Consider the following 12,730-nt stretch of genomic DNA (forward strand, 5'->3'; position numbering starts at 1 on the left):
ATCTGCAGTTTCTGAGAGTTTTAAATAGGCCTTGGTCTTACTCTGAGGATAGGGTCTAAATTATGATAAAAACTGATAAAAGTGTTTCAGAGTTTCAAACCTTTTTAACTTGTGGGTTGTCTCATAAAATTTTCCTGTTTTGAAATACTGATGGTGGCGAAGCGCAGTGGCTCATACCTGTAATCCCAGCACTTTGGGAGGCCCAGGCAGGTGGATCACAGAGTCAGGAGTTCAAGACCAGCCTGGCCAAGATGGTGAAATGCCGTCTCTACTAAAAATGCAAAAATTAGCCATGTGTGGTGCCGGGCACCTGTAATCCCAGCTACTCGGGAGGCTGAGGCAGAGAATTGCTTGAACCCGGGAGACGGAGTTTGCAGTGAGCCGAGATCGTGCCACTGCACTCCAGCCTGGGTGACAGAACGACACTCCATCTCAAAAAAGAAAAACAAAAGAAATACTGATGGCAAGTAGAAAGCCAACTAGATTTACTAAAAAGTCTGAATTTGAGTATTTTTAAGTATAGTATTATATTATTAGTAGTAAGTGAATAGTACATACAAGAAATTAAAATGTAAAGCATGATGTGTAATAGCTTATAATACATAAATTTTTATTTGCTGGAGCCAGAATTAAAGGCATGTTAAAAGAATCCTTAAGTTTTTGAGTCCTTATTTTGAAAAAAGTGGGTAAAGCTTCTCTTTGATTCCCATTAATACTTCTAATATTTTCTAAAGAATAATTTCTTTACAATTTCAACTAAAAAATCATGAATACTATATATTCATGCTGAATATATAAATGCTACATGTATACACACATATGTGTATATATACTGCATATTTCAAATTAGTGAAATTTGACTATTATTTAGTGCATCCATTTTGCCATACGTAAGTAATGCAAAAATAGACTGCAATATAAAAATGTTATCTTCTGTGTTCCAAACTCAACTCCCTGTTTGAATGTCAAACTAAAAATGTCACAGTTCCAAAGCAGACATCATTTTCTTCTACAAACTTATCTTCACTTGCCAAATTTCCATTGTTATCAATTGTATGGATCTTAATTTTTAGAGTTTCCTGAGCCTTAGAGTCAGCTTTGATTATTCTTTCCCCATCGTGCTCCACTTTTCACTGGTCACAAAGTTCTATCAACTATTGATTTAAAATATGTTTCAGATGATGTTTTATATAAGATTTCATTGAGTGGAAAGTGTTCTGCTGTTCTTTAAAAAGTCTGTGAGTATGGGTATAATGGAAAAGGTAATTGGCTTTGGTGTCTGATCTCACTTCCCATTACAGTACTTCTATTAACTTTGGCTAAATTAACTTTTTAAAGCCTTAGTTTATTCTTTGAATGGAGGTAATAATGCCTGCTTCATAGGATTGCTGAGGATTCAGGTAACATAAAATTGAATGACAATTAGTAGATGTTCAATATATTTAATTTTTCTCTCTCTCTCTCTTTTTTTTTTTTTTTTTTTTGAGACAGAGTCTCGCTCTGTCTGTCACCCAGGCTGGAGTGCAGTGGCATGGTCTTGGGTCACTGCAGCCTCTGCCTCCCGGGCCTAAGTGATTGTCCTCCCTCAGCCTCCTGAGTAGCTGGGATTACAGACGCCCGCCACCGCACCTGGCTAATTGTTTGTATTTTTAGTAGAGACGGGATTTCACCATGTTAGTGAGGCTGGTCTTGAACTCCTAACCTCAGGTGATCCACCCCCCTCGGCCTCCCAAAGTGCTGGGATTACAGGAGTGAGCGACTCTGCCCGGCCCCTGACTTCTCTTTTCTAAAGAGCAGAGACTGGCAAATACTCAATTTTATATTTTCTCAAATATCTTCTCAACTTTGAAGAGGTGTTGGAACTCAAACTGTGTGTTGTTGAATACTTATTATATTGGTATTCTAATTGTTAAGCATTTAAAAACATTATATGGCTAGTAGTAATTTTTGTACTTGCCATCACCTATATAAGCTGCTTCTTATTTCTTAGTTATTGCTGAGTCCTCTGCATTTATCTTTTCCTTTGGATTATCAAAATCACAGGTGTCAAAACCTTGGCATATCACTCTTAGGATGTTTTACATTCCTGTTTAAGATTTCACTTACAGTTTAAACAGAAGGTTTTGTTGTTACTATTTTTGGTCTTGCTTGAGTCTATTCCCAAATTTACTTTACTCTTTAGATGATTAAGAATTACAGAATGGTCCGGGTACGGTGGTTTACACCCATAATCCCAGCACTTTAGGAGGCTGAGGCAGACAGATTTAAGCAGAAGTTTGGGCTCCTGCTTGAGTCCAGGAGTTTGGTCAACATGTCAAAACCCCATCTCTACAAAAAATACAAAAAATTAGCCAAGCATGGTGGCACACACGCATGGTCCCAGCTACTTGGGAGGTGGAGGTGGGAGGATCACCTGAGCCCGGGGAGGTTGAGGCTACAATGAGCCATGATTCTGCCACTGCACTCCAGCCTGGACGATAGAATAATTGCACTAAATTTTTGAGGTTTTACCTTATAATGGAATATTTGGAGTAGGAGTAGCTATTTTCTTTTATTAATTTAAATATTCTTGTGCTTATATTAATAATTTTCCAGGGCCGAGTGCGGTGGCTCACACCTGTAATCCCAGCAGTTTGGGAGGCTGAGGTGGGAGGACTGCTTGAGGCCAGGAGTTCAAGACCAGCTTGGGCAATGTGGTGAAACCCCACCTCTACAAAGAATACAAAAATTAGCCAGGTGTGGTGGTGTGTGCCTGTAGTTCCAGCTACTTGGGAGGCTCAGGTTGGAGGATTGCTTGAGCTGGGGAGGTCAAGGCTGCAGTGTGCCATGATCCTGCCACTGCGATCCGGCCTGGAGGACAGTGAGAGCATGATGTCTTAAAAATAATAATAATAATTTCCTCAGGAAATCTAGTTAATTCAGTAATATTTATAGGGTAGGACATTTTCCTAGATAATAAAAATTTATTTGGCCTCTATTAATTGGGAGCTATTTTTTAATATATGTTGAGATACTTTGCTCAAATTTTAGGAAGAATATTTAAACTACTTAAAGTGCCTTTCTAGTGCCTTTGTATATGTTAAAGTACTCATTTATTTTATGTTGTAGATAATTACTAAAAGAGGTCATACTTGATTTGTCATTTTTTTCTTTCTTTCTTTTTGGTTTTGTTTTGTTTTGTTTTGAGATAGGGTCTCTCTCTGTTGCCCAGGCTGGAGTGTAGTGGCATGACAGCGGCTCACTGCAGCTTCAAATTCCTGGGCTCAAGTGATGCTCCCACCTCAGCCTCCCAAATAGCTGGAACTACAGGCACATGCCACCACACCTGGCTAAGTTTTGTTGTTTGTTTTGGGACTTTTTCTGTAGGGACAGGGTCTCCCTATATTGCTTAGGCTGGTCTCAAACTCCTGGGCTCAAGTGATCCTTTCACTTCAGCCTCCCAAAGTGCTGGGACGATAGACGTGAGCCACCGCACCCAGCCTGTTATTTTTTTCATTGTAAAACTTAAAATTTAGAAATTCAGACAGACTGCCACAACTGTTAATTCTATATTCTTAGCCAACTATCTCATAACCTGTTTCTCCTTTGAAAAAATCTAAAAAGACAAAGGAGTACAAGCCTTATTGGGTCATTAACAAAAACCCTTGGCACTTGCTTTTGAAGTGATGGTGGTGAAGGAAAGCAAAAAAAAAAAACAACAACAAAAAAAGAAGCAAGCTTTTGGGAAGATCTTAAATGGTTAAAAAAATAATTAAGATCTGTGGATGGTTCCACAGTGTATTAGTGTGAAGTAGGCACTTTTTAGTTTTAATAAACATCCAAAGTACTTTACGGGCTATGATTCAGGAAATGAATATACTACTGACTTTGCTTGTAAGTAAGTGAGTTGAAATATTTGTGTATTTGCTTCTAAAAAAAAATCATCTAATGCAGAGATCAGCATACTTTTTCTGTAAAGGATCAGATAGTAAATACTAATATTTTAGGCTTTGCATGCCATACAGTCTCTGCTGCACAGATTCATCTCTGCATTGTAGTGCAAAAGCAGCCAGAGATGGTACATTAACAAATGAGAGGGACTGTGTTCCAAAAAAACATTTATTTAGAAAAACAGACAGTCGACAGTAATTTGCCAGAGTTTCAGTTTAAAAATATGCCATATATGGGAACTCTCTGTACTTTCTGCCCAGTTTTTCTGTAAACCCTAAAACTGCTTTAAAAAAATAGTCTATTGAATTTTTTTTTTTTTTTAAACAGAGTCTCACTCTGTCACCCAGGCTGGAGCGTAGTGGCACGATCTCTGCTCACTGAAGCCTCCGCCTCCTGGGTTCAAGCAATTCTTCTGCCTCAGTCTCCCAAGCAGCTGGGACTACCGGTGTGCGCCACCACACCTGGCTAATTTTTGTGTTTTTTTAGTAGAGTCGGTGTTTCACCAAGTTGGCCAGGCTCGTCTCGTACTCCTGACTTCAAGTGATCTGCCCACCTCAACCTCCCGGATTACAGGTGTGAGCCACCAGGCCTGACGTGAAATTATTTAAAAATGTCACAGAGAATAAAAATAATTTAGAATGAAATGATGATCAAACTTCAAAGACATCTCTTAGTTTTTACTGAATAATAAATCTACTGGATGACTAAATATAACTATTGACTGTCATGTATGCTTACAGATGGCTTCAAACCATTCTGTTTTATAGGGATCTTTTTAAAAACTTATTTTACTTGTTGATTAAAACAAAATTGTGACATTATTACATTTGATAACATAAACACCTAGAGGACCTTTTTCAACATTTGGGGGAATTGTTGGAGAAATTGCTGATTCAAAGGATTTCTTTGGTTGAACACAAAATAATTGCTGAAGAATTTTTAACAATGTTACTATTCTTCTATCACTGATATAGTAATTACTTTGAGTTTCCATCCTATTTATTTTTTCTCCTAGTCTATAAATATATCCTGGAGTGTGCTTGTGACTGTCAGTTAAAGTATTTACAATCATTGACTGTAATATCCATGTCATTCATTTGACAATGCATTTGAAAAATTAATTTAGACTAATGTGTTGTTGCAGCTGAATTAATTTTAATGGATTTTCTGGGGTTTTTAGTTTAAATATCACTATAATGTATCTTTACTTTTCACCTTTTTATTATGAAATATAACACAGAAAAATACATAAAACAGATAATCCAGTTTAATAAATTATTATAAAGCAAACATCATTGGAACTACTATTGCACGTCAAGAAGGTCAAAGAATAGAGCATTGTCAGCACCTCAGAATCCCCTTAAAAGCCCCTTTCCAACTATAAGTCCTTCTGTTACCACTAGGGATAACCATAATCTTGATTTTTTATAGCATCCGTTTCTTTACTTAGTAATTTATTTTTTATTGAGATGGAGTTTCACTCTTGTCACCCAGGCTGGAGTGCAATGGTGCAATCTTGGCTCACTGCAACCTCCGCCTCCCAGGTCCAAGTAATTCTCCTGCCTCAGCCTCCCAAGTAGCTGGGATTATAAGCATACGCTACCATGCCCAGCTAATTTTTGTAGTTTTAGTAGAGGCAGGGTTTCACCATGTTGGCTAGGCTGGTCTCGAACTCCCAACCTCAAGTGATCCACCTGCCTCGGCCTCCCAAAGTGCTGGGATTACTGGCGTGAGCCCATATGCCCAGCCCATTTCTTTACTTTTTTTTTTTTTTTTTTCACTCTGTTGCCCAGGCCAGAGGTTTCACCATGTTGGCCAGGCTGGTCTCGAACTCCTGACCTCAAGTCATCCGCCCACCTTGGCCTCCCAAAGTGTTGGGATTACAGGCGGGAGCCACTGTGCCCAGCCCATTTCTTTACTTCTTGATAGTTTTATCTCCTATGTGTGCAGCTCTAAACAATATAGTTAAATTTTGCCTGTTTTTAAGCTTTGCATTACTTTAATAGCAAAACCTCAATTACTTTTGCACCAACCTAATAAATAGAATAATACAGTAAAGACTGGTTATAGGCTGGGCGCAGTGGCTCACGCCTGTAATCCCAGCACTTTGGGAGGCCGAGGCAGGTGGATCACAAGGTCAGGAGATTGAGACCATCCTGGCTAACACGTAGAACCCCGTCTCTACTAAAAATATAAAACAATTAGCCAGGTGTGGTGGTGGGTGCCTGTAGTCCCAGCTACTCGGAAGGCTGAGGCAGGAGAATGGCCTGAACCCCAGAGGCGGAGCTTGCAGTGAGCCGAAATTGCGCCACTGCACTCCAGCCTGGGCAATGGAGCGAGACTCCGTCTCAAAAAAAAAAAAGACTGGCTATAAAGATTCTAATAGATGTGAATGTTAATGTATAAGTATAGTAGATACATAATATAGACATAAGTATTTGTGTTTCTGACTGCAAGAAACACTTTAGTCACCTAAAACATTTAATTTTATAGAAATAATATTTTGTTTTTCAGGTGAAACTTCCACCGATGATGGAAATCATAACTGCTGAGCAGCTGATGGAATATTTAGGTTAGTGGTGAAAAGTGGATTTTATATCTCTTTCAGAACAAAAGTTTTCAAAGCTAGTTGATTACCCAGTCTCACCTTTCTGAAGTGCTATTATATAATCTATTTTAAAATTATAGTTTTGAATCTGCTAATTAAAAATTTTTATCAGTATGTTACTGTTCTTAGATGGTATAGTCTTCTTTCTGACCAACATTAAAATTCTGTAATACCCATAAGGAATCTAGGTAACGTCTAGAAAACAAGATACATCTTAATCCCAATAAATTGTAGAATGGGAGATGGCACAGAATGGCCGACGTTGCATGTAGAAAGTGTTCAAAAATATTGGGTAGACTTGAATTAAAGACAAAGGAGGTGATTTAGAGCAGTGCTACCGAAAGTGATTCATGGACCTATGCCAATCTACAAAATGTTAGTTATCAGTCTACAGTGAGATAGAATCTTCTCCTAGGATGTAAAATATTTACATTAGTAAGCACACTGTTTATTTCAACTGAAATTTTTTTATAGGGAAATTTTCTTGTTGAAGGAAGTAGTGTATTGAATTGCATTCTTCTCTAAGCTTATTTCAAAACAGACCAGTAGTACAGTTTGTAGACTGGCTACATTGAGTTGAACTTGTTTAGAGAGCAAGCAGTTGTACATCACATTGTGGCCTTTTATATAATCTGGCAAATAAGAATTTATATATCTATACTATCACCAAATAGGAAATCTTAATTCATATTCTACAGTTTTTTCAGTAATTAAATTTTTATTTAGGCCAGGTGTGGTGGTTCATGCCTGTAATCCCAGCACTTTGGGAGGCCAAGGCAGGCAGATCACTTGAGGTCAATAGTTCGAGACCTGCCTGGCCAACGTGGTGAAACCCTGTGTCTACTAAAAATACAAAAATTAGCCGGGCATGGTGTCATGCAGCTATAGTCCCAACTATTCGGGAGGCTGAGGTGGGAGAATTGCTTGAACTCAAGAGGTGGAGGTTGCCCTGAGCCAAGATCATGCCACTGCACTCCAGCCTGGGTGATGGAGTGAGACTCCATCTCAAAAACAAAAACAAATTTTATTTTTAAAAAATCTTGTCAACTGGGGCAAGGCACGGTGGCTCACACCTGTAATCCCAGCACTTTGGGAGGCCGAGGCGGGCAGATCACAAGGTCAGGAGATCGAGAACATCCTGGCTAACACCGTGAAACTCCGTCTCAACTAAAAAATACAAAAAATTAGCTGGGCATGGTGGCGGATGCCTGACGTCCCAGCTACTCAGGAGGCTGAGGCAGGAGAATGGTGTGAACCCAGGAGGTGTAGCTTGCAGTGAGCCGAGATTGCACTACTGCACTCGAGCCTGGGCAACAGAGCGAGACTCCGTCTCAAAAAAAAGAAAAAAAGAATCTTGTCAACTGGTTAATTTGTCTCTACCCTTCCAGACAACTAGTTCACTCATTTTTTGTGAGATACAGACTTAGTGATATAACTGAAACAGGAAATTTTAGAAGATTCTTTTTTTTTTTTTTTTTTTCTTTTGAGACAGAGTCTTACTCTATCGCCCAGGCTGGAGTGCAGTGGCGTGATCATGATTTGCTGCAATCTCGACCTCCCTCGGATCAGGTGATCCTCCCACCTCAGCCTCCCGAGTAACTGGGACTGCACTCACATGCTACCACACCCAGCTAATTTTTGGGTTTTTGATTTGTTTTTGTTTTTGTTTTTGTTTTGAGACAGAGTTTCACTCTTGTTTCCCAGGCTGGAGTGCAATGGTGTGATCTCAGCTCACCACAACCTCCACCTCCTGGGTTCAAGTGATTCTCCTGCCTCAGCCTCCCGAGTAGCTGGGATTACAGGCATGCACCACCATGCCTGGCTAATTTTGTATTTTTGGTAGAGACGGGGTTTCTCCATGTTGGTCAGGCTTGTCTTGAACTTCTGACCTCAGGTGATCTGCCCACCTCAGCCTCCCAAAGTGCTGGGATTACAGGCATGAGCCACCGTGCCTGGTCAAGTTTTATTTTTATAGAGATCGGGTTTCACTGTGTTTCCCAGGCTTGTCTTGAACTCCTGGGCTCAAGCGATCCTCCTGCCTTGGCCTCCCAAAGTGCTGGGATTACAGGCATGAGCCACTGCACCCGGCAGGAAGACCCTTTTTAGAAAATATAATTCATATCATTTAATCCCCATTCACTGGCTAGGGACCTCATACTTAAGGGTAGATTACTCTGAATACCTAGATGTCTGCAAATTGGCTTAAAAAGAAAATCCCTCTTTTAGGCTAGTTTAGTGATTCTTTTTATTTTTATATTATTTTAAGTTGTTTTTTTTTCCCCCATGGGACTCTGCTTGATAAATGATTCTTAAAGTTAGTGATTCCTAAGTTATATTTTATGGGGAAGGCTGAAATATGGTGGGTGATTTTGAGGAATAGCCAATATGACTGCCAAGGAGTACGCAAAGGGGAGTTGTAGGAGATGAGATCAGAGAGTTGACGCAGTCAGATCATGTGGGGCCGTAAGGATGTAACAGCAATTTTGGTTTTTGCCATGAGTAAGCTGGGAAGCTGTTGGAGGATTTTGAACAGAGGACTGACATGATCTAACTTTGGATTTAATAAGAATTCTCTAGCAGTTATGTTGACAATAGACCTTAGGGGGGTAAGACAAGCGGGAAAACCATTTAGGAAGTTATTAGAACTAGCAAAAGATGGTGGCTTTAAACAAGGTAAAATAAGTGAAGTTTGTAAGAAGTGGTTAGATACTGGATACAGAGTTGACAGAATTTGCTGATCAGTTGGATGTAGAGTGCAAGTGGAGTCAAGGGTTATCTCATCATTTTTGGTTTGAACAAGTAGAAGGATGGAAATAGGAAAACTGAAGTAGGAAAAAATGGAGCAAGGTTTTTAGGGAGAAATTGCAGGATTTTTGTTTTTAGATGTTTATTTACATCAAAATGGAGTGATCAGGCCAGGCGCAGTGGCTCACGCCTGTAATCTCAGCACTTTGGGAGGCCGAGGCAGGCGGATCATGAGGTCAGGAGATCGAGACCATCCTGGCTAACACGGTGAAACCCCATCTCCACTAAAAAATACAAAAAATTAGCCAGGAGTGGTGGCAGGCATGTGTAGTCCCAACTACTCGGGAGGCTGAGGCAGGAGAATGGCTTGAACCCAGGCGGCGGAGGTTGCAGTGAGCCGAGATGGCGCCACTGCACTCTAGCCTGGGCGACAGAGCGAGACTCCCATCTCAAAAAAAAAAAAAGGAGCCATCAGGAAAGCAATTATATAAATATATCTTGAGTTCAGAGGAGAGGTCTGGATCAGCACTGTACAATTAAAATTTCTGTAATGATAGAAATGTTCTGTATCTGTGCTGTCCAGTTTAGTAGCCACTGGCCACATGCGGCCCTCAAGCTCTTAAAATGTAGCTCCTGTCTTGAGCCCAGGAGTTTGAGGCCAGCCTGGACAACATGGTGAGACCCCACCTCCACTTAAAAATTCAAAAACTAGCCAGGCCTGATGGTGTGCACCTGTAGTCCCAGCTAAGTGGGAGGCTCAGGTGGGAGGATTGCTTGGGCCTGGGATCCAGAGGCTGCAGTGAGCCAGGATCACAACACTGCACTCTACCGTGGGCAACAGGGCAATACCCTGTCTCAAAATGTGTGTGTGTGTGTGTGTACTCTACCGTGGGCAACAGGGCAATACCCTGTCTCAAAATGTGTGTGTGTGTGTGTGTGTGTGTGTGTGTGTGTGTGTGTGTGTGTGTGTGTGTGTGTGTGTGTGTGTGTGTGTGTGTGTGTGTGTGTGTGTGTGTGTGTGTGTGTGTGTGTGTGTGTGTGTGTGTGTGTGTGTGTGTGTGTGTGTGTGTGTGTTATGTGACCAAGGAACTGAATTTTTAATGTTATAAATTAAATTTAATAGCCACATATTGCTACTGGCTTCTGTATTAGACAGTACAAGTCTAGCCTGTAAATATATATTTACAGACAACATATATAAACAGTAGTTAGATTGGGTGAGATCATTAAGGGAAGGAATGTAGTAGATAAAAGAGAAAAGGTCAGTAGACTGAGTCTGGGATATGCCAGTGATTAGAAGATGGGGAAGGAGAAAGAGCCGGCATGGTCAGCCAGGTAGAAGAAAAATAGGAGGCTGTGATTTCGTAGAATCCTAATGAAGAAATGTTTCAAGGAAGAGTGAGAGATGAGCTGAATCAAATGCTGCTAATAGCTCAAGCAGGAGGAAAACTAAAAATTGACTGTCGATTTAGCCATAAGGAGGTCATTGGTAACCTTGATGAGTGTATGGAATGAAAACCTGACTGGAAACAAGAAAAAACTGGAAACCCTCACACCTAGCCAGTAGAAATGTAAAATAATACAGCCACTTTGGAAAGCAGTTTGGCAATTCTTTAAAAAGTTAAACAGAATTACCATATGACCATGAAATATCATTCCTAGGTATTTACCTATGAGAAGTGAAAATGTATGTCCATACAACTTGTATAAAAATGTTCAGGCCACACATGGTGGCTTACGCCTGTAATCCCAGCATTTTGGGAGGCCAAGGCGGGTGGATCACAATGTCAAGAGTTTGAGACCAGCCTGGCCAACATGGTAAAACCCCGTCTCTACTAAGAACATAAAAATTAGCCAGGCGTGGTGGCACATGCCTGTAATTCCAGCTACTCGGGAGGCTGAGGCAGAAGAATCGCTTGAACCTGGGAGGCAGAGGTTGCAGTGAGCCGAGATCAGGCCATTGCACTCCAGCCTGGGCGACAGAGCAAGACTCTGTCTCAGGGGGAAAAAAGAAAAATGTTCAAAGCAGTATTATTCATAGTAGTCAAAAAATGGAAACAACCGAAATGTCTATCAACTGATGAGCAGATAAACAAATATAAATTTGTATAATGGAATATTATTCAGCCATAAAAAGGTATGAAGTACGAATACACGCTATAACATGGATGAACCCTGAAACATTTAAGTGAAAGAGGCAAAGTACAAAAGACCATATAGTGTATGATTCCATTTATATGAAACATCCATTAACCAGGCTGGTGGTGCATGCCTATGGTCCCAGCTACTTGGGAGGCTGAGGTGGGAGGATCACTTGAACCCAGGAGTTTGAGACTGCAATGAACCTATGACCATACCACTGCATTCCAGCCTGGGTGAGAGAGCAAGAACCTTATCTCTAAAAAATGAAAATTTAAAAAAACCAGAATAGGCACATTTATAGAGACAGAAAGTAGATCAGCGGTTGCTTAGGGCTTGGGGAGGAGATGGGGTGAAATGGGGGTTGACTGCTAATGGGCACAGGGTTTCTTTTAGGGAGGACCAAAGTGTTCCAAAATTAGATCATGGGACTGGCACGGTGGCTCACACCGTAATCCCAGCACTTTGGGTGGTTGAGGTGGGTGGTTCACTTGAGCTCAGGAGTTCAAGACCAGCCTAGGCAACATGGCAAAACCCCATCTCTACTAAAAATACAAAAAATTAGTCGGGTGTGGTGGCACATGCCTGTAGTCCCAGCTACTTGGGAGGCTGAGGCAGGAGAATTGCTTGAACCCAGCAGTCGGAGGTTGCAGTGAGTAGAGATAACACCACTGCACTCCAGCCTGGGCGACAGTGAGATGCCATCTCAAAAAATAAGTAAACAAATAAATTAATTAATTAAATAAAATTAGATCATGATTAAATAAAATTAGTTCATAATCCTGTGAATATACAACAAAAAATAATTGAATTGTACATTTTAAGTGAGTAGGTTGTATGGTATGTGGATTATACCTCAAAGCCATTTTATAAAAGAGAAAACTAGAGAAAGGGAACTGCAAAAAGTACTTTATACAAATAGAAAAATTAGCCTTAGATAGTTCATCCATGGTAATAGGAGGAAAGACAGAATGTATTACAAATAGGTGCAGGTAGGTGGTTGGATGTGGCTGTAGCGTGTCTCTTGAATGCTTCTATTTTCTCAATGAAATAGGAAACAAAGTCATCAGCTGGGAGTGAGGATGAGGGGAGGAGTTGTTGAAAGCAAGAGGGAAGGTATAAAATAATTGCTTAGAGAAATGGGAGAGTGAATGGATTAGAGAGCTGTGGTATGATTTTTGGGTGTTACCTTTGAGGTTAGTGAAACCAGCCAGCATGGTGTTATGTTTTCTCAGTCACGTTCAGCTGCACGAGTCCAGGCCTGAATAATGGGAGGCCAGGATTTAACCAGAGCTGGACTTTCGCCTG

General features: G+C 40.5%; 1 protein-coding gene across 2 annotated transcripts in view; it reads left to right on the forward strand.

Annotated features, from left to right (window-relative positions):
• The window catches only part of MINDY2 (MINDY lysine 48 deubiquitinase 2), an 86,709-nt gene that overhangs the window by 12,723 nt on the left and 61,256 nt on the right, over positions 1 to 12,730 (forward strand). For both annotated transcript variants that reach the window (XM_002825499.6, XM_009249882.4), the window contains exon 2: positions 6,445 to 6,502. In XM_002825499.6, coding sequence (XP_002825545.1) covers positions 6,445 to 6,502 — 58 coding nt within the window. The remainder of the gene's footprint in view (positions 1 to 6,444; positions 6,503 to 12,730) is intronic.

Source organism: Pongo abelii, chromosome 16, assembly GCF_028885655.2.
Source record: "Pongo abelii isolate AG06213 chromosome 16, NHGRI_mPonAbe1-v2.0_pri, whole genome shotgun sequence".
Lineage (NCBI taxonomy): Eukaryota > Metazoa > Chordata > Mammalia > Primates > Hominidae > Pongo > Pongo abelii.